Below are 23,621 nucleotides of genomic sequence, written 5' to 3' on the forward strand. Positions count from 1 at the left end.
TTGGGAAATGGTAGTTTTAGTAAACTTTCCTTTGGTAAAGGGTAGTTTTAGTTCCCTTTTCTTTGGGAGAGGGTTGTGTAAGTACCCTTTCTTTTGGATAAGGGTATTTTTAGTAGGCTTTCGGATCGGATCATACTTGAATATAACTGCCATGTAAAGCGATGTTCTGATTTAGGGTCTTGACTCATAAAAGACCCAAAATTATCAATTTTCATTAAAATTTTGGAATAGTGAGTTGTATTAGGGCCCCCGATATTTGTAGCCAGTAAAAGCAGCATTTATCACTCGAATTCTCTGAAATTTGGAACTATGAGTAAGATAAGGCCACCCAATATACGAACCGATTGCGGTCCACTTAAGACCAATTTTGGATATAGCTGCCATATAGACATATCTACCGACTTAGAGCCTTAATCGCATAAAATGTGCATTTATTACACGATATCACTGAAATTTGAACAGTGAGTTGAATTGGGCCACCCGATAATCACCGATCTGCACATTTTGGGTATTAAGCACATAAAAGCTGCATTTATTACCTAATTTGTCTGAAATTCGGAACGATATCCGAGCTGAACCATATTCGGTTCGGATACCGGGTGGCGCAATCCAACATACTGTTTAAAATGTTAGCGAAATCGGGTTGTAAATGAGGACCATATACGGTTCGGATACCGGGTGGCGCAATCCAACATACTGTTTAAAATTTTAGCGAAATCGGGTTGTAAATGAGGTATTTATTGGCTGAAGACCATAAATCCGCAGATCGGTCTATATGGCACCCAATTCTAAACTTGGACCGATCTGCGGATTTATGGTCTTCAGCCAATAAATAACTCATTTACAACCCAATTTCGCTAAAATTTTAAACAGTATGTTGGATTGCGCCACCCGGTATCCGAACCGAATATGATCCTCATCATACCACACTTGGATATAACTGCCATATAGACCGATCTGCCAATGTATTGTCTTAAGCACATAAAGCCGCATTTATAACCCGATTTCGCTGAAATTTGAAAACAAGTATGGTCCACCTCAAACCACATTTAGATATAGCTGCCATATAAACCTTATACCAGAAATCGTTGTTGACGCTTACGATTCTCAACCACTTAATCATGAAATGCCAATTTACGATTCGTTGAGCAACTAAGTATTTTTGCTAGTGAGCATAAAAAGATTGCTGGTCGCATGTTACATTTTGAGCAATACTCACGAGGCTCACATGGATCGCAACTGAATAGATGACACACATACACACACACAGCTATCGTTCAAAATGAGTGTTGACATTATTGTGCGTGCTTTGTTATGGCTTGGGTAAAGAAAAAATGGAAGTAAGTTAACAGAGTTGCCACAACACAAAAAAAAATTCCGACCAAAATGTTCAAAAAACCTAACAAATCTTCAAATACCGTTTCACTTTTTTAGGGTTTTTTAAAAATTTACTTTAAAGACAAAATTTTGATATTTACTCTAAAACGACATTATTTTGATAACAATTTCCCAAAGACAAAAGTTTAAATAACATTTTTTTTCAAATACAAATTTTTAGATAGAAAAAATTGTCGATTACATTGAAATCCTAAAATTTACAAATCCATCCGAGCAAATTTGGTAGAAAAAGTCCAAAATGGCAACATTGAATGCGTGTGCCTTGGCATCAATCCTACCGTGAAGGCTGAACATTGCTGATCTATGTGTCTTTGCCGTTTGTTTATATGTCTGTTATGGGATTCATCAGGTTGCTTTGGCTTCACATGGCACTCATCTGAGTAGTGCTTATTCGCAAACAACATACGATGTCCGACACTCAAATTGAAAAGCTCATCCACTGAATGATTGGTGAAACGTTCGATCAACTCTTGCTCTATTGTCATATGAAGAGCGTTTCTAGTTATCATTGTTTGTATGTGGCATGCATAACAGGCACTTGCCGTGGCACAAGTGGCATTTGAGTGCCAAATTTAGGGTCTCATGCAGTTCTCTGGTAGATAGTAGGGTTATAATAAAATAGGATGATATATATGATGGTGGATATCCAAAGTTCGGCAATGCGTTTTTACCTGTTTAGACACTCCACCATAGGAGTGTATAAACAGGTAAAAATACCTTTGGACGTAAAGGAGTATCGAAGGCGGCCTTGTAGTCAACAAAGAGATGGTAGGTTCGATCTTGGGAGGTTGGGACTCAGATCAATATTTCGATCTGAGTGCCAGCAAAGTATATATCTCCTTCATCGTCTTGACATTCTAAATCGTTTTAGCACTGTCCTCTCGTCTGTCCTTCCATCTGTTGACAGCACGCTGAAGGAATAAAGCAAGACTCTTAAAATTTTGCACGAATAGATCGAATCAGTATGAGTCGGTTGGGATTGTTAATGGGCTATATGGGTCCATGTTTTGATATAGCTGCCATATGAACCAATCCTGCATCTTGACATCTTGAAACTCTAGAGGGCGCAATTCTCATCCAATTTGGCTGAAATTTTGCACGAGTTTTTTTTTTAACTTCCAAAAACTCTGGCAAATATGGTCTTAATCGCTTCACAACCCGATATAGCTCCCATATAAATCGATTTTGGATCTTGACCCATATAAATCGATTTGGAAGCCATATAAATCGATTTTGGATCTTGACTTCTTGAGTCGCTAGAGGGCGCAATTATTAACTGAAATTATGCATGAAGTGCTTTGGTTCCATCAATAACTGTGCCAAATATGACATAAATCAGTTCATTACCTTATATAGCTCTCATATAAACTGATCTCGGATCTTGACTTTTTTAACCGCTAGAGGGTGCAATTATTAACCTATCTGGCTGAAATTTTGCATGAAGTGTTGTGTGGTTTGACCATCAATGACTGCCAAATATGGCCTACATCGCTTCATTATCTGATATAGCTCCCATATAAACTAATCTTGGATCTTGACTTCTTGAGCCGCTAGGGGGCGCAATTATTTACCGATCTAGCTGAAATTTAGCATGGAGTGTTTCGGTTGGGTGACCATCAATAAATATGCCGAATAATACCTAAATCGGTTCATTACCTTATATAGCTCCTATACAAACCGATCTCGGATCTTGACTTTTTGAACCGCTAGAGGGTGCAATTATTCACCTATCTGGCTGAAATTTTGCATGAAGCTTTTTGGTTTGACCATCAACAACTGTGCTAAGTATAGTCTAAATCGGTTTAGAACTTTATATATATCGCCCATATAAACCGATCTCAGGTCTTGACTTCTTGAGCCGCTAGAGGGCGTAATTATTAACCAATTTGGTTGAAATTTTACATGAAGTTTTTCGGTTTGGTGACCATCAACATCTGTGCCAAATATGGTCAAAATCATTCTATAACCTGATATAGCTCCCACATAAACCGATCTCTTGATTTTATTTCTTGAGCCACTAAAGGGCGCAGTTCTTAACCGATTTAGCCGACAGAGATATTGGCCAAAGAACTTGACAAATGCGATTCATGGTGGAGCTTAACACGCTTTTACTTGTTTTTTTTTTTTTTTTAATTTTTAAACTAAAATGTTTAAGATTACTCATCTATATATTTGTGGTTAAAAACACACACAAAAACACAAACCACACCACTAATAGGTGTGAAAAACTTTTTCAATTGCTTTTTGTTATCAGATTTGGTTCTTGTAATTTAACACGTCTTTGAATGGAAAATTTGTGGTTGATCTCACTTACAACTCGTGCATGGGGATTTCCCTTTCATGTTCTGGCATAATAAAAATAAAAACTTTTAAATAGATAAGTTCCTCAGAAGTGTTATGAGAAGTGTTTGTTAACATTAATTTTGAGAATTGTAGGACTCATGATCATCAACTCAATGAAAAATATTTTTGGGAAACATTAATGGTGTGGGAAGCACTTTAATTTTTAAGATTTTGATTTAATTTTCGTTTGTTGTTTTCAAAATTAAAAATTTTGGTAAATTTTTAAAAATAAAATATAAATTTATTTTGTTTGCAACACTAAGAAGGAGAAGAGCTAGACCCATTGATAAGTATACCGATCGACTCAGAATCACTTTCTGATTCGATTTAGCCAGGTCCGTCTGTGAGTCCATGTATTCTTCTAATCAAAGTGCAGGTCGTATTTGTTGTCCGATTGTCGCGAAATTTTGCACATGCCACTTTTTTGCCCCAAGGACAAACGCTGTTGATTTCGAAAAAAATCGGTTCAGATTAAGATATAGCTCCCATATATATCTTTCATCCGATATTGACCTTTAAGGCTGTAGAAGCCACAATTTTGGTGCGACCTTCACCAAATTTGGCATGGAGTCGTTTTTATGAAGTCTGAGTGTATGTTCGAAATTTCATAAAAATCGGTTCAGATTTAGATATAGCTCCCATATATATTTTTCATCCGTTATGGCCTTTTAAGGCTGTAGAAGCCACAATTTTCGTCCGATCTTTACAAAATTCGGCATTGGGTATTTTATTTGAGGTCTATATATGTGTGCAAAATTTCATAAAAATCGGTTAAGATTTAGATATAGCTCCCCCATATATATCTTTCATCCGATATTGACCTTTAAGGCTATAGAAGCCACAGTTATCGTCCGATCTTTACAAAATTTGGCATTAAGTATTTTATTTGAGGTCTCCATATGTGTGCAAAATTTCATAAAAAATCGTTGCAGATTTAGATATAGCTCCCATATATATGTATTGCCCGATTTGCACTTAAATGGCCGTAGTAGCTACAATTTTCAACCGATCTGCACAAAATTTGGCACGGACTGTTTTGTTACTAATCTTAACATATCTGGATAATTTCATCAAAATCGGTTTCGATTTAGATATAGCTGCCATATATATCTAACATCCGATTTGACCTATTAAGGCTGTAGAAGCCACAATTTTGGTCCGATCTTTACCAAATTTGGTGTGGGGTCGTTTTTGTGAAGTCTCAACGTATGTGCAAAGTTACATAAAAATCGATTCAAATGTAGATATAGCTCCCATATATATCTTTCATCCGATTTGGCCTTTTAAGGCTGTAGAAGCCACAATTTTGGTCCGATCTTTACCAAATTTTGCATGAGGTGCTTTATATGATGTCTTCATATGTGTGCAAAATTTCATAAAATCAGTTTAGATTTAGATATAGCTCCCATATATTGGGTTGCCCAAAAAGTAATTGCGGATTTTTTAAAAGAAAGTAAATGCATTTTTTAATAAAACTTAAAATGAACTTTAATCAAATATATTTTTTTTCTAAAGCAAGCTAAAAGTAACAGCTGATAACCGACAGAAGAAAGAATGCAATTACAGAGTCACAAGCTGTGAGAAAATTTGTCAACGCCGACTATATGAAAAATCCGCAATTACTTTTTGGGCAACCCAATATATCGTTCATCCGATATGGCCTTTTAAGGCTTCAGAATCCACAATTTTCGTCCGATTTTCCATGAGACGTTTAAATTGACGTTCCAGTATGTGCGCAAAATTTCATTAAAACCGGTGCTAATTTAGATATATTGGGTTGCCCAAAAAGTAATTGCGGATTTTTCATATAGTCGGCGTTGACAATTTTTTTCACAGCTTGTGACTCTGTAATTGCATTCTTTCTTCTGTCAGTTATCAGCTGTTACTTTTAGCTTGCTTTAGAAAAAAGGTGTAAAAAAAGTATATATGATTAAAGTTCATTTTAAGTTTTATTAAAAAATGCATTTACTTTCTTTTAAAAAATCCGCAATTACTTTTTGGGCAACCAAATAGCTCCAGTGTTTATTTATCCGATATGGACATTAAAGGAAGTAAAATTCAAAATTTTGTTCTACAATAAAGGGCGTGAGATGTTCTATTTCATGTCCCAGCATGTGTCAATAAAATTGGTACAGGTTTCGATATAACTCCCATATAATCTTTTATCCAGGTTTCGATATAACTATCATATAACCTTTACATTTAAAGATGTGGAAATTCAAATCTTTTGTCCTATGGTAGGAAAATCCTACAAGGTTCTAAATTGCTATTTCAATTGGTATCCAAAAAACTAGATCTCACTAGATTTCGAGATAAGTTCTACATATAAAACGTACTACATGCACAAGGTGGTGTGGGGTATTATATAGTCGGCACCGCCCCACTTTTGCCTTTCCTTACTGGTTTTTTCTTGCATTCACTTCCACTGACGAGAAAAGTTCCCCATTTCTTTTTTTCCTGTAAACAAAATAAAATCGTATAGTACTCAATAACACTTTTTCCGTAGGATCTTTCATTTCTTGTATCCAAAACTGGCATAGAGCGAGCAGAGGAAAGAAGGTGCAGCTTCTGCTGGCTATAAATCTTCTAAATCATCATTTCTGAATGGTGTGTCTGATCGTCGATAATTTACTCAATGTGTTCAACTGTGAACCTAATATTTTTAATGCCAGAAAATTAATGTACATTTAAGTGTTCATCAAATTTTCATGGAACACAAAAGCAATGTTGCTTTGGAAGAAGCTTTCATTGATTCTAAACAGAAACAAGAAAAAAATAAAATTCAAAAATTTTTTATGAAAATGATTTTAATGATTTTTGTTTTTTTTTTTTTGCTCGGAAAAGATTTTATTAAAAAAAATTAAATTTTTATAAAACAAATTGCAATGCAAATTTACCCATTTGTTAAGGAACGGGGGCAAACTAATCAAACGTCAATGGGTGCAGTCCGATTCATGTTTAAGCTCAGTGATAAGGGATCTCCTTTCTATAGCCGAGTTCAAACGGCGTGCCGCAGTGCGACACCTTGTCTGTGGAGAAGTTTTTACATGGTTAGTACCTCACGAATGAAAATTTTATGATGGTCTCGCCAGGATTAGAACCCAGGCGTTTAGCGTTATAGATGGGCATGCTAACCTCTGCGCTACGGCTATGGCCTCCATAAAAGAAATAAGAAAATCGAAAATTTCTGTGAAAAAGTCAACATTTTCTAAAAAAAAGCTAAATATTCCTGAAAAATGTATTTGTTATAAAAGAATGTTGTAAAGTAATCATGTGTTAACACTTTACATTTTTAACATTTCATTTAATTACTCTTAACATTGATTTTTCTAGAAAATTTAATTTTCTACCTTCATGGAAAATTTTGTCGAAAAAATATTTTTTGGCTTTTTTTCTAAAATTAGTTTTTCTCAGAACATTTTATCCAATTTTGGATTGTCATAGAAAATTTGGTTTTCATAAAAAAATTTTTTCAAAACCTGATTCTTGCAGAACATTTTGTCCAAATTTATTTTATATTCATAGAAAATTTTATCAAAATTTGGCTTTTGCAAATAATGTTATCAAAATTTAGCTTTCTCAGATTATTGTGTCAACATGTGATTTAGTCAGATAATTGATGGACATGGCTAGATCGACTTGAAATGACATGACGATCAAGAATATATATACATTATGGGGTCTCAGACGCATATTTCGAGGTGTTACGAACAGAATGGCGAAATTAGTATACCCCCCTCCTATGGTGGAGGGTATAAAAAAGAATAAATGATGATTATTTAATAGGTAGTCATATGGTATGGTGGTTGTCTATGAATGACTATTCATAGACAACCACCAAATGACGATCCTCTCTAAGCGAGTAGCACTAACATTTAATTCAATTGGTTTTACTTGATCCAATTGAATTTAGTAGCAAACAGCCAATAGATGGCGCTAATTTGGAGAAGCCAACATAAACAGAGAGAGGGCAGAGTGGTAAAAATTAATCATCCAGCATGTATCTTTGTTATGACAACCTATCGGTCTTTTGAATAAACAAAAATAAAATATAGGAATTTCGTTGCGGTTATTATTTTTTATCTTTTCCACCCAAGACGGTGTTTAAGGTAGTTTAATTGCCAATCTATGCCATAGAAAAAAATAGATATAGATAAATACAAAAAATTTCTATAGAAAAAAAAAATTTGCAGAAAAGTCTTATTAGTTTATAGTTTAAATTTTAGAGTAAGAATAAGAAATATATTTTCCGCCTGGTGAAAATGAAGGCACAGCGATGCGGGTCGGGCTCAGCTATCTATATACAATACATACAATATATAAAAATTAATTTTTGTTTGTTTGTCGATTTCGTTGTCTGTGTGTTCCCTACAGACTCAAAAACGGCTGAACCGATTTTCTTGAAATTTTCACATATGGTGTATTATGGACCCGTGGTGAAAATAGGGAACGTAATTTTTTGTTAAGTGACGATGGGGGATCCTCCCCCTTACCCTAATTTTCAAAATCGCCAGATCTCGAAGATGGGTAGAGCGATTTAAACTAAATTTTGTTTGCACACTTACAGCGAGCTAAAAACAAAAAATTTGGTATCAAAATCTGGGGTGGGATGCCTAGGAGGGCCGCCAACCTCCAAAACCCGGTAAGTGTTTCGTGTGTCACCCCACCCTCATAAAACCCCTCAAATCGGACATATTGGGTTGCCCAAATAGTAATTGCGGATTTTTTTAAAAGAAAGTAAATGCATTTTTAATAAAACTTAGAATGAACTTTAATCAAATATACTTTTTTTACACTTTTTTTTTTCTAAAGCAAGCTAAAAGTAACAGCTGATAACTGACAGAAAAAAGAATGCAATTACAGAGTCACAAGCTGTGAAAAAATTTGTCAACGCCGACTATATGAAAAATCCGCAATTACTTTTTGGGCAACCCAATATTTACCGACCATGGCATTATGGATCTTAAATGAAGGGTCTTTGGGAATAGAGCACAAAATTGACTCTTACTTTTGGGAACAAGTCTCTGGGGGTCCACCGACCACCAAGAAGAACTTTTACTGACCATTGCAATGTGCGGTTTAAATAAGAGGTACTTGAGTGTAGAAAAATCCATAGGGTAAATTGGAATATATTTTCAACTACAATCACACAGAAATGTTCAAATTTAGAGCACTCCTCTCTAACATTGCATAATCGGGCGCAGCAAAAGGGGCCGGGCTCAGCTAGTCTAATTTATGAAAATCAATTTGTGTTTGTTTGTCGGTTTGTTTGTTTGTGTGTTTCTTATAGACTCAAAAACGGCTGAATCAATTTTCTTGAAATTTTTCACAGATGATGCATAATGATCCCGTGGTGAAAATAGGGTACTACATTTTTTGATATCTGAAAGGGGGGTGGGCGGACCCTCCCCCTTACCCTGAATTTCAGAAACGCCACATCTCGGTGATGGGTGGTGCAATTTAAGTGCTCTCTTAAAGTATTTTGTGTTCTCTCTTAAAGTAACCTAAAAATAAAAATTTGATATCCAAATTTCGGATGGGGTACCTAGGGGGCAGCCCCACCCTCAAAACCTACCAAATATATATATATATATATAGATCAATCATGACAATATGGGACTCAAATGAAAGGTATTTAAGAGTAGTAAATGTATCTGCTGTTTGGGGGACCACCCCACTCCCCAAAACACCCCTAAATCGGGCATATTTACCAACTGCGTCTATGTGGAACTCAAATGAAAGGTATTGGGGGTCTACCGCTTCCCTAAAACACCCCACAAACAACAATTATTTACTGACCATCGCAATATGGGGCTCAAATAAAGAAATTTGTGAGTAGAATACGAATCTAATATCGAAATGTGGGACCATGTATTTACCCATAAAGCATATATATTCTTGATCGTCGCTACATTTTATGTCGATCTAACCATGTCCGTCCGTCTGTCTGTCGAAAGCACGCTAACTTCCGAAGGAGTAAAGCTAGCCGCTTGAAATTTTGCACAAATACTTCTTAGTAGTGTAGGTCGGTTGGTATTGTAAATGAGCCGTATCGGTCCATGTTTTGATATAGGTGCCATATAAACCGATCTTGGGTCTTGACTTCTTGAGCCTCTAGAGTGCGCAATTCTATGATATCCAACAACTGTACCAAGTATGGTTCAAATCGTTTCATAACCTGATATAGCTGTCATATAAACCGATCTTGGGTCTTGACTTCTTCAGCCTCTAGAGGGTGCAATTCTTATCCGATTGGGCTGAAATTTTGCATGTAGTATTTTATTCTTACTTTCAACAACTGTGTTAAATAAGGTTCAAATCGGTTCATAACCTGATATAGCTGCCATATAAACCGATCTGGGATCTTGACTTCTTGAGCCTATAGAGGTCGCAATTATTATCCGATTTGCCTGAAATTATGTACGACGGATCCTCTCATGACCATCAACATACGTGTTTATTATGGTCTGAATCGGTCTATAGCCCGATAAATCGATCTTTCTATTTTACTTCTTGAGCCCCAAAGGGCGCAATTCTTATTCGGATTGACTGACATTTTACACAGGTCTCCAACTTATTGGGTTGCCCAAAAAGTAATTGCGGATTTTTTAAAAGAAAGTAAATACATTTTTAATAAAAATTAGAATGAACTTTAATCAAATATACTTTTTTTACACTTTTTTCTAAAGCAAGCTAAAAGTAACAGCTGATAACTGATAGAAGAAAGAATGCAATTACAGAGTCACAAGCTGGGAAAAAAATTTGTCAACGCCGACTATATGAAAAATTCGCAACTACTTTTTGGGCAACCCAATATAATTTAATTGTGGTCAAAACCGGACCATATCTTGTTCTTTCATGTTTTTGCCTTTTATTCCCATCGTATTGTTTCTTGTTTAAAGTCTAAAGACTTCTTGTGTTTGCAAATAGACTTTTTGAGATCTTAAAGAGTCTTAAGAAATTTTATGTCTTTATGGGTCATTGTCATTGATCAAAATGTTCTTGTGTAGCATTAATGAATGAAAGCCTAATTAATTATTTTATACGCAAATGTAAAAAGGGCCAAGTTGGGATGTAATTTAAAGAAGGTCATTGTCGTGACTTTTCGTGTCATTCAATGAACTTTAAAGAAGTCATGAAAGGATAATTGGCAGCTTTTGTTTGCATTATAAACATTTTTAAAAAAATTCCTAAGTTAAGAATTGAAATTGTACAAATTTATTATGTCTTTTTGTTGTTCAAACCAACCATTACTGTTATTTGTTGTGTTTTTGTTTTTGAATTTGAATTTGAATATGAATATTTTTTCCAAACTATTTGCCCACATACCCACATGCCTTTACAATTTGTTTACCAAGAAAAATGTTTTTTTTTTTCCTTATTGTTTTTTTTCTCCTTCTCATTGTTTACAACACAGATTTCTACTTAAGATTGGAAGAAATTGTTTTAATTTTACACAAAAAATTATCTGTGTAGCTCATAGAGATCTCCAGGGTTGTTATGGGCTGGCATAGGCATAGGCATAGATAAACACATACACACACACACACGCGCATTGGCAAGGTGGCACTGTAAATTTGAATTTTGTAGAAAGACTGCCGCCTCTATCAATGGCCCACTTCAAGTATTTGGCACTTCAAAAGCCATTAGGCCACTCTATGTATGGCATCCATTGAGCAGAAGAAGAAAAACAAAAACGCTTCACTATGCCCAAGATGTTGCTTCTTCATCCATCTCATCCATGTCATTTAGTCATTCATTCATGCATTCATGCCACCCCACCCCTTAAGCAGCCAGCTAGGCAGGCATTATTCGTCAGTCAGTCAGCCTTTCACTCATTCGAAAATGAAAAAAAAAAAGTGTTAACAAAAATTTTAATGTTTTTGTTGTTGAAAACATGAATAGGAGCAAAAAACAAAAAAAAAACAAAATGGGCATACAAAGAAAGAAAAAGAATGCGCCTACATAAATAAAAGAAGCAAAACCCAAATGACTTTTCTTATGTTTCTGTATGTTAAGAACAAAATAAATTTCACTTGTTTTTGTATAACTTTTTAATAAAATATTTTTCTCTTTTGTTTACATTACACGAAAATTAATTAAAAATTTTTCTCAATTTTATTCATTTTCAGGGGCTGGTGAATCGGGCAAAAGTACAATTGTTAAACAAATGAAAATTATCCACGAAAGTGGGTTCACTCCTGAGGACTTCAAACAGTATAGACCGGTTGTTTACAGCAACACAATACAATCATTAGTTGCAATACTTAGAGCAATGCCAAATCTTAGTATTCAGTTTAGTAATAATGAAAGAGAGGTAAGTGCAACAACCATACACTACACACAACAACAACAACAACCTAGATAAACCCTTATCGTACATACATGCATATAAAAACAAAGTAACCACATAAGGATTCATGGCAATCTAAAGTAATAGTAGGTCAAAAGTAACATAAAAGTAGGCACAGTGTTTCGAAAAACAACCAATTTTTTTAAGAATTTTTGTTTGCAAAAAAAAAGCAAAAAAAATAAAAATGTAAAAAACAAAACATAAATTAAAAAACAAATAACAATTTTCTTTCGTAATAAAATTTCAAAAAAAATGTTCAATAACAAAAAAAAAATTCTATAAAAAAAATGTTGACAAATTTTTCTAAAGAAATAAAACTTTGAAAAAATTTTCTATAGAAATAAAATTTTGACCAAATTTTCTTACGAATTAAAATTTTGAAAAAATTTTCAATAACAAAAAAAATTCAAAAAAATTTTCTATAAAAAATTTCAAAAAAAACTTTCTATAGAAATAAAATTTTGACAAAACTTTCTATAGAAATAAAATTTTGACAAATTTTTCTATAGAAATTAAATTTTGACAAAATTTTCTATAGAAATTAAATTTTGACAAATTTTTCTATAGAAATTAAATTTTGACAAAATTTTCTATAGAAATAAAATTTTGACAAAATTTTCTATAGAAATAAAATTTTGACAAAATTTTCTATAGAAATAAAATTTTGACAAAATTTTCTATAGAAATAAAATTTTGACAAAATTTTCTATAAAAATAAAATTTTGACAAAATTTCCTATAGAAATAAAATTTTGCCCAAAATTTCTTACGTAGTAAAATTTTGAAAAAATTTTCAATAACAAAAAAAAATTGACAAAATTTTATTTAGAAATAAAATTTTGGCAAAATTTTCTTTAAAAATAAAATTTTGAAAAATTTTCAATAACAAAAGAAAAATTTAAAAAAAAAAATTCTATATAAAAAATTTCGAAAAAATTTTCTAAAAAAAATTCTAAAAAAAATGTTGACAAATTTTTCTACAGAAAAAAAATGTTGACAAAACTTTCTATAGAAATAAAATTTTGACAAAATTTTCTATAAGAATAAAATTTTGACATTTACTATAAAAATAAAATATTGACATTTTCTAAAAAATAAAATTTTGCAAAATTTCCTAATATATCAAATTTTGACAAAATTTTCTATAGAAATAAAAAAAAAAAAATTCACAACATTTTTATACAAACAAATTTTTGACAAGAGTTTCTAAACAAATAAAATTTTGACAAAATTTTCTATAGGAGAAAATTTTGACAAAATTTTCTATAGAAAAAAATTTTCACAAAATTTTCTATAGAAAAAAATGTTGACAAAATTTTCTATAGAAAAAAATTTTGACAAAATTTTCTATAAAAATAAAATTTTGACAAAATTTTCTATAGAAATAAAATTTTGACAAATTTTCTATAGAAATAAAACGTTGAAAAAATTTTCTATAAAAATAAAATTTTGACAACATTTTCTATAGAAATAAAATTTTGACAAAATTTTCTATAGAAATAAAATTTTGACAAAATTTTCTATAGAAATAAAATTTTGACAAAATTTTCTATAAAAATAAAATTTTGACAAAATTTTCTATAAAAATAAAATTTTGACAAAATTTTCTATAAAAATAAAAATTTGACAAAATTTTCTATAAAATTAAAATTTTGACAAAATTTTCTATAAAAATAAAATTTTTACACAAACAAATTTTTGACTAGAGTTTCTATAGAAATACAAATTTTACAAAAAATTTTATAATAATAAAATTTTTTCAAAATTTGCTAAAAAATGAAATGATGATTTGCGTTTGTTTTTTTATCGGATTTGTTCCATATAGACTCAAAAACGGCTGAACCGATTACGATAAAATTTTCACAAATTGTGTAGGTTGGTCTGGTAGGAAACATAAGCTATATAAGCCTCCCCCTTACCCCAAAAATACTACCCAATAAAAGTTTACCGATCGAGACAATATGGGACTCAAATGAAAGGTATTCGGGAGAAGATTGTTGATACGGGCAGGAGGGAGGAACAGGCTTTATAATTTATTGATTTTGGAAGAGGGCGGACCCTCCCCCGTTACCCCAAAAACACTACCCTAAATCAAAAGTGGACCGATATGACAATATGGGTATCAAATAAAAGGTATTGAAGAGTAGAATACGAAAAACGGTACTAAAGTTGGGTTCAAGTACCCTAGAAGTTGCCTAACCGCAAAACTCCTCCAAACAGTTAATTTGAACTTCATATCAATATGGGATTCATATCAATATGGGCATGTGCTCTGTACCAGGTCACGAGATGACTATGAGCCGCACACGGGTTGGAATTCTCTGCTCCGATTTGTGTGGTGTTCATCGTCATTACGAGAAGCTCAGATGGGAGCTAGCAGGCGCGTCCATAGGTTACGGATAGAGAGATGTTCCCTATATGGGGCAATTGCAACCGCAGTCGCGGACAATCAGCGGTATCGGGTGGAGAGTTTCAGTCAGAGGCCAGCTGGCACCGGCTCTTGCTTAAATACTGAGTGCCTATCAAAGATTTGCGCAAGACCATTAATTTCTGTTTTCAAGACACACTTGTTAACAATCATAGAGTATTTCAAGAACTGAACTCTTTGTTTGAACAGACAACATTGTATGAGACAATTGAGAACTGAGTAAAACTGATAAAAAAGACACCAAGTAACGAGATGAGTGAAAGCATAAAATGAGCCTTCCAGCAAAAAGAAAGATTGTTTCGGATTTCAATGACTGCTTCAGATAAAGTACTATTTTTCTTGTCGACTGCTTTCGTAGTACGAATTTAGAGAATTTGTTTATAACACCCAGAAGGAAGAGAGATAGACCCATTGATAAGTATACCGGTCGACTCAGAATCAATTTCTGATTCGATTTAGCTATGTCCGTCTGTACGTCCATGTTAATTTGTGTACATACTACAGGTCGCAGTTTTCATCCGATCGTCTTCAAATTTGGCACAGGCATGTTTTTCGGCCTAGAGACGAAGCCTTTTGAAATTGGAAAAAATCGGTTCATATGTAGATATAGCTCGCATATATATGTTCGTCCGATTTGCAGTAATAATGCAATAAAATGTTGATTTGTTAACAGATTCACACGAAATTTGACAGGAAAGATTTTCCTATGACTCTTGATATTGCTGACGAATTTCGTAGAAATCGGTTCAGATTTAGATATAGCTCTCATATGTATATATCGCCCGAATTTCACTCCTAGAGCCACTGCAATCGCATTTATTGACCAATCTTCCCAAAACTTTGTGGCACGCTTTCCTCGACGACTTTTAAAATATCTGTGAAGTTTGCTCCAAATCGGTTCAGATTTAGATATAGCTCTCATATATATCTGTTCGTCCGGTTTGAAGTAATAATGCAATAAAAAGGTCATTTGTTAACCGATTCTCTCGAAATTTGGCAGGAAGGATTTGCTTATAACTCTCGACATTACTGGCGAATTTCATAGAAATCGGTTCAGATTTAGATATAGCTGTCATATATATATATATATATATCGCCCGATTTTCACATTTATGGTCACTGCAAGCGCATTTATTGACCAATCTTGCCAAAATTTTCTACAATGCTTTCCTCGCTTTCCACCACCATATCTATAAAGTTTGCACGAAATCGGTTCAGACTAAGATATAGCTCCCATGTATAGATTCTTTCGATTTTGATAAATATTACAATAAAGTGGTAATTTCTTAACTTACTCTCTCGAAATTTGGCAGGAAAGATGTTCTTATGACTCTCGACATTACTGGTGAATTTCATAGAAATCGGTTCAGATTTAGATATAGCTGATATATATATATATATATGTATATATATCGCCCGATTTTCACATTTATGGTCACTGCAAGCGCATTTATTGACCAATCTTGCCAAAATTGTGCACAACTTTTTCCTCGATGCCTACCACAATATCTAAAAAAATTTGGTCAAAATCGATTTAGATTAAGATATAGCTCTCATATATATCTGTTCGTCCGATTTGAAGTAATAATGCAATAAAATGGTCATTTGTTAACCGATTTTCTCGAAATTTGGCAGGAGGGATTTTCTTATAACTCTCGACATTACTGGTGAATTTCATAGAAATCGGTTCAGATTTATAAATAGCTGCCATATATGTATTTCGCCCGATTTTCACTTTTAGGGTCCTCGATGCCTACCACAATATCTAAAAAGTTGGGTCAAAATCGGTTCAGATTTATATGTAGCTCCCCTATATATGTTCTTCAGATTTTGGCTAATTTGCAATAACGTTGTCATTTGTCAATCGTAGTTATTACAGTTTGAACATATTTGCTGGAGATTTGAACCCATCTGAAAACTTCCGTCAAAATCCATCAAAATTGGTTGAGGTTAGATATAGCCCCACTTTGTACCTGTAGTGTAGGGGTAGGATATTATAAAGTCGGCTCCGTCCGACTTTTACCTTTCCTTACTGGTTTTTATATGAGAAAACAAACAGTTTGCAAACGATTTGAAAATCACAGCGAGACGCTTTCATATACAGCGAGTAATTTCTCATAACTCACTGTAGCGGCTATGAATTCGAGATAAAAATACTCCCAAGTACTGAATGATGGTTGTTTTCAAGATTTTCCTCCCATCAGCAACTTCTTCTTTTTACTCCATCTTCAGTGTCTTGCTCCTCAGTAAGCTTGAAATACAACATCATGTGGTTTCAGTATTCACGAGTTCAGCAAAGACAATCACCAATGAAAGGTTTTGGGCAGGGCTTTGGTGCCTATCATGCTCCATATGACAAGGCGAGTTATTGGAGCCTTTAAATTACCAATGGCCATAATGTTCACGCGGCAATCGGTCTTAAGGACCGGAACGAGCATTCTCACCTATAGGAGGTAGACGAGGATCGCCACCTCCACATACAAATGTGGTTACAACAACATTAACCAGGTCGCAATACTTACACTGAGCAGATCGCACAACCGCTGAGTATAGCCAGTGCATCAGCCAGGGAAGTAGATCTTGACTGCTTTCTACGAGCTTTTGCAAAAATGTATAACACAAGCACAAAACAATCCCAGCTAACTTTTCTTCCTCAGATAGATGCCATTCACACTAGGAAACTTCTAAGGCCTTGATGGTCAACAATCTTATGAGTCACAAATTCATTTACTTTTTTTCCCATATATTTTTGTTCTGCGCAAAATTTCCTTTAATATGGGTACCATATAGCCCATAATTTTATCATTGTTTGGGGCCAAGCCCAATAAAAAACAAACTTCACCTCTTTGTGTTTCTAATCTACCCAATAAATTCCTACACAGTGGATATTGTATTTACCCAGTAAATGAGTACCAAATGCGTGGGAATTTATTGGGTATTTATTAGATAGATGATAAAATGACTAACTGTATGGAGATTATGCTTTATGATTTAATTTTCTTCTTCTTCTTCTTTTTTACTTATATGTGGTCTTATTTTCTCTGCTTTCATTTTCTTTCAGAATGATTCCAAAATGGTATTTGATGTGTGTTCACGTATGCACGACACTGAACCCTTCTCAGAGGAACTTTTAGCTGCCATGAAACGGCTATGGCAAGATGCCGGTGTTCAAGAGTGCTTCTCGCGTAGCAACGAATATCAATTAAACGATTCTGCTAAATAGTAAGTACCCCCAACCCTATAACATCAACACTGCCGCCCTCTCTTTCTATTACCACACATAACGGCAAATTCTTTTGTTTTTATTGTCGGACAAACACACACACACTCACACACTTACGCGGTGGTCATATACACACACATTATGTCTTTGTTCCCATGGAGGTATTGTGTCAAGGTTCATTGGGTAATTCCATGGCAATTTGTGATCAAAATTTGACGATAAAACAGAAGTGTTGAACTTCAAATACGTTCAACTTTTTGTTTGTTGCCTATGACAACAATAACAACAATGGCCAATAAAGCCAAAAAAAAAAAAAAAAAAACAAATCGAGTGGTGCCTTGCGTTCGTTTGCTGCAGCAGCAGCAGCAAGAGTGTGTAATGTGTGATGACTCTCGCAGATATGTAAAATGTCTTAGATTAAGATATAACAACAGCAACAACAACAATAACATCAATAACATCAATTGTGATGAGGTTTGCACACTTTGTGATTTAATGGCTGCCACTGCCAGGTGATATTAAAAGAGATTGCCATGGAAAAACAAAAGCAAAGAGAGTAATTTGACAAGCTTTCTCTTCTATGTTATGGCTGGGGTACTATGTTCGTTTAACACAGTTGAAAAGTTTTTTGGAAATACTACAAAAATCTCAATGGAAACATAATACTTTTATTACAATTGTTTCATAAGTTATTGCGGATTGGCTTACGGAATGAAATCAGCAAGTTTTTTTGCTTCAAAATCTATTATCAAAAAAAAGTAATCACTAACAAATTTCGCGAAAAGCGAACATAATACCAGCCTTTAGAGTGAGTTTTATTTTTTTGTGTTCAAGGTTTCAAAATATCGATTTGTATGATAGATAAGCCTAACATGAAAACATCTAAAAATAGCTATTAAAAAAACAACAACAAACGTATGAAAATCTTAATGGATATTTACTCTTTTTGATTAGAAATTAAATGTAGGGGAATGGTTAAGTTTACCATTTTATAAATTTTAACTCACAAGTCAAAAAAAAAACAACATAAAATTGAAACTTAACAAGATAAATTCGATAGCTTTTTGAAAACCATGAACATAAATGAAAAATGCGAACCTACAACTTCAAGGCAATATGATTTAAAATGGTTTGAAATGTACAATTTTAGCAAGAGGCGGCTTACACCACCATGTCCCTAAATCCGACTTTAGAAGGCTACATGTAAAAAGGCCTAACAACTTTTGCAGGCCTTACAACTTATTTACGTTGACGTAAATAAAAACTTAATTTTATTATAAAGTATAACATTCACATGATTTCATTTAGGTATACGTGTGGCAACAGTGTCATAATCGCAGTGCTGCCACATCTTCATTTGGCAACTGTTCGCACAGCTGATTGGCACAATAAAAAAGCGGCGACGAGTAAACGAAGCAAACCGCAATATTAAGCTTATATAAGGTTACAGAGTTGGGGAACGAAAAGGATAGACTGATGTGATAAACTAAAGTGACCCATACAATCGAACTAGTTCCTTCAACACCTTAGCCTGAACATAAAATTGAAACGAGTTAAACTTTTAAAAGGCGAATGGCTTAATGCTCCAAAAAAGCGTAGATGACTGATTATCGCCTAGCCAAAATGGCTCAATCTTAAATGTAGAAATTTTGGATGAGCGTTAGTTTTAGAATATGCAAATTTTGTCCATGAACATTCCACTAAGGAACAGGGGCAAACTTAGTATATAGGCTAAAAATATGATGCGATTTTCGAAATTGATATAAAAAATACCCAACGAGAAATGATATAGGTCCCAAACCTGTCAGGGGATAGTTCCTCTGGTGATAGGGACCGGTCCCAGTTCTTGTCCCCTATCACTTTTATAAAGGGTTTGTCGCTCGAGATGACGAATTGCCACAATTTTAACACCTACTTCCCAACGAACCCAGTTAGAGAAACATCTCGAATTCTCGTAGTGCTTCGTGGAGAAACCCTCTCGATCTACGCCCTTGAGGTATATGTTGGGCCCCACTAAAGTTCTGCAACGTAAGTCCTTCCCTCACCTCTCGAGTCGAGAGTCAGCTTCAAGCGCACAACCAGAGCTCATAGCTCACCGGTGGTAAAAATGGAAATCCCTCAGCTCTCCAAGGCGACGGTCTTCATCACGGGATGGGGCAGCAAATTCGCGACGGAACTCATTTTGGGATTCGTAGACAAACAAAACCAAGATTTGGTCGGTCTGCACAGAGAGGAGGAGTAGGGAGGAAATCTCCTTTTAGCGGTCATTGATCAAATCTCCATGACAAGTTTGGCTAAGACTAGAAGCAGGGTGTTCTACGGAAGCAAGACTGTCTTTTCCAAGATTGGAAAAACTAGGATGGGCAAAGATCCTCATATTGGCAGGCAGTGCAGTGGCAGGAGTTTCAATAGCGCCTTACAAACAGGGGCCGACAATGGCCGACTTTCTCAATATTGGGAAGACTAGAATATGCAAAGATTCTAAAATTTAAACATCAGGCAGCGCAGGGACGGGAGACTCAATACAGCCTAATGAACAGACTGGATCGAAATATGGGAAGATCAGGCAGTGCAGGGACGGGAGACTCAATACAGCCTAACGAATAGGGATAGGGATGAAACCATCGCCGACTCTTACAAGGTTCGAAAGACTAAGATCCTAATATTGAAACATCAGACAGTACAGTGACAGGGAACTCAATGCAGCCTAACGAACAGGGAGCCGACTAGAGACCATCACCTACTCCCAATAAGTCCATTTACTCGAGATTTGAAAGACTAGGATAGGAAAAATCATAATTTTGGATCATTAGGCAGTGCAGGTACGGGAGATTTAGTACGGCCTAACGAATAGGGATCCGACGATGAAACCATTTCTCTTTTCCTTTCCTTTCCTTCTGTCGAGATCTCTATGATTCTCCCCCCAGCCCTCTGCTGTCTTCTCTCTTTTCGCCTTGTAAAAAAGCCTGCTTCTTTCCCTCTTGAGTAACATTAAAGGCCTAAACAGAATGAGGGTGTTGAGAAGCGTCGCGTTGAAAAATGCAACTCTGCAATCAACTGTCAAAATCTCAGCTCGCCAAAGTTCAACAAGCTTTAATTTTGACGACTAAAAACACTACTTGTGGCAGCGCAGAATGACGCTTGCTTTTATGTGTTAAAGTAGAATATTTTTTAAATTTTCCGCGTTGCTTTTGTGGGAGTTGCAACGCGACGCTCAAAAACAGAGATCAACGCGCTCATTATATTCGGCCTATTTTTTGCTGTCCACCTCGACTGGTTTGTTCGACCTCTGCCAAAATTGAATTTTTTTAACTTTTAAGCACTGCTTTTGTGCAATTTGTGCCCAGAGTTGCATTTTTGCATTGCGACGCTCAAAAACAAAGCTCAACGCGCTCATTATGTATCGGTTTTTACTCTGCTATCCACCACGACTGGGGTGTCCTACGCGGAGATACTCGTTCTTAGCATGCCTTCCAAAAGGCCTCATTCAGGCACTCGGTAACAAGACTAACTGCGGACTCCAGTTCCCTAGCATCAGATATAGGGGCCCAGCGGACCCAAGCCTCTGCATACATTCCCCCAACTTATCTTAGTTAGTGTTTCTCGGATGTTTCTGTTTAGTGTTTCTCAGAATTCCTAATTCGTGCTCAACCTATCCGGTAGAGGTCCGAAAAAGAGCACTTGGTGGAGATGTTTCAGTTTGGGACTTTGACTTAGTTTCTGCTTTTTATGAGCGTTACATCTAAAACTTCTTTCCTGATTTGGTATATGAATGTAACCAAAAAGTTATCCTTAATTTAAGCCAAATTTAGAGAAGACGTACTTTCTTTATAAATTAAGCTGCTAAATTTTACACACATCTTTACTAGAACTTGTAATCACGTTTTATCACTTTGAAAGATATACGATTGAGAAGCCTCTGCCAATAAGACATCAAAATATCATTCTGACAATGAGATATCAAAATAACATTGTTAACATGTTACGTGGTTTAGCCGAATCTTGTAGATGGCGCTTTATGTATATTGTTGTTGAAGAACAATTGATGTCGCTCCTACTTATACTATGACATTATAAATTGTGTGCCTACACGGGTTTTGGAATTCATTCACTTTTGATACTATATCAGCAATAGACCAAAGCATTTCGTGCAAATTGTACCCACACACCGTATATTGTACCCTGCCATAGGGGTCTTTGAACCACACAGGAGTTATGCTAATGAAGTCTCCCTTGATATCTATTTCAAGGTTATCCATATTATTTCCATCTTCAAATATGTCATTCTGTTTGTGGACAGCGCTATTCGCCCATAGAGGGAGGCATTCTTAATTCTCCTTAGTGAGGCATGCATATTTCATACAGTCAGTAAGTGTGCAGGCCCCATAACTTTCTGTCAATATAAAAGCTATATATTACAAAATATGATTAATAATAGCATTGCAATGATCGCCCTTCAAAATGCCCAAATGAACTTCTAATATTTAATATTCAAACCTCTGCTGGCACGTGTATATGACACATCGTGTGAATGGCAAACATATTTGACGTTTAATGATCTGCATATATCTTCAATGTATTTGGTAATGGTTTTCTTTATATGTACATATATAAATTATTTATGATACAAAATGTTCTTTTTTAAATTATGTGTTTTAAATACTCGTTTTTTTTTTGTGAGGATGTGAGATGGCAACACATCCATATCATCGCATTGGCTTCATGTGTCCACATCCTTTGCATCAACTCAAATTGTGTTGGCAGTCGTGTGCAGCTGCTCGTGTAAGTGCTGTATCTGGGGCCCTGTAAATTTTATTCATCTCTGACAGTTAATTTAAAATTCAACGGTGATTCGGGAATATAGGTTGAGTTGACTTTATACTCCAGTTCGCCATGATTGTATTCCACTTTGTATTTGCGGAATATCTGCAGTGAGACAAATAAATAAACAAACAGTTATTTCGTTTTTCATTTTATTTTTACAAGAGGAAAAATGAAAAGAACAAGACATAAAGGACACAAGGCTGGCTCATGCCTTACAAAAAGCCTTGTCCCCCCACCACCTTATGGTTCATGTCCTCGCTTTGTTTGTCAGAATTAAAATCTCAATGTTGTGTAAATCTGTTGTCGAATGTTCTATGATGCTTGAATGAATTGCATTGGCATGGAAATGAAAATGGAAAATACAAAGAGGATGATATTTTTTCTATACCTCTCCCTCTCTCTCTTGCTTCATCCAGCCTTCATCATACTCATTGTGAGGTCCTAAATGCTCCCACCATGACCCTAAGCCAAATGGGATTTTACTTACCTTTGCCAGTAGAGTGTGTAATTCGATTTCCGCAAAACGTCGTCCGACACACATGCGACGCCCATAGCCAAATGGCAAACTTACAAAGGGATGAATTTTGTGGCCATCATGTGGACATCTATTTGCATTCGGATTGTCATCTAAGAGATAGAGGGGAAAGAGAAACAGCAAAAATGGAATGAAAAAGTTGACTATTTGTTTGTAAACTTTGTTGCTTGTGTTTCGACAACAAGAAGATCTTCCGCATAAGGGACAGAAACAAAAGTACAGCAGCATAAGCAGGTTTCGTAAAGGATTTCAAGGGAAGCTTTTGTATATACTGCCAGAGGAGTCTATACAGGAAATTGCTTAACTAGTTAAAAGCCAAAGAAACTGTAGAACCAGACAGCACCGCTTGGATGAATAAGAGTTTCTATGTAAAAAAACTGTATAGTCTACATGGCAGCATTAAGGATTTTCATAGCAAAACTTTTATTCAACCAAGCTGAATTAAAGGTTTCCTTATTCAGCCAGGCTGAATTAAAGTTTTCCTAAGGAAAACCTTATTCAGCCAGGCTGAATTAAAG

General features: G+C 34.9%; 2 protein-coding genes across 7 annotated transcripts in view; one reads left to right on the forward strand and one right to left on the reverse strand.

Annotated features, from left to right (window-relative positions):
- The window catches only part of LOC106084632 (G protein alpha o subunit), a 162,934-nt gene that overhangs the window by 85,145 nt on the left and 54,168 nt on the right, over positions 1-23,621 (forward strand). For all 3 annotated transcript variants that reach the window (XM_013248468.2, XM_013248470.2, XM_013248467.2), the window contains exons 3-4: positions 11,874-12,058; positions 17,583-17,743. In XM_013248468.2, coding sequence (XP_013103922.1) covers positions 11,874-12,058; positions 17,583-17,743 — 346 coding nt within the window. The remainder of the gene's footprint in view (positions 1-11,873; positions 12,059-17,582; positions 17,744-23,621) is intronic.
- LOC106084631 (probable cytochrome P450 49a1) overlaps positions 22,295-23,621 on the reverse strand; it is a 35,974-nt gene continuing 34,647 nt past the window's right edge. For all 4 annotated transcript variants that reach the window (XM_059368794.1, XM_059368793.1, XM_059368792.1 and 1 more), the window contains 2 exons: positions 23,056-23,195; positions 22,295-22,670 (listed from right to left, as the gene is read on the reverse strand). In XM_059368794.1, coding sequence (XP_059224777.1) covers positions 22,557-22,670; positions 23,056-23,195 — 254 coding nt within the window. In that variant the 3' untranslated portion in view covers positions 22,295-22,556. The remainder of the gene's footprint in view (positions 22,671-23,055; positions 23,196-23,621) is intronic.

The sequence above is a fragment of the Stomoxys calcitrans genome, chromosome 5 (genome assembly GCF_963082655.1).
Source record: "Stomoxys calcitrans chromosome 5, idStoCalc2.1, whole genome shotgun sequence".
In the NCBI taxonomy this organism is placed as follows: Eukaryota; Metazoa; Arthropoda; class Insecta; order Diptera; family Muscidae; genus Stomoxys; species Stomoxys calcitrans.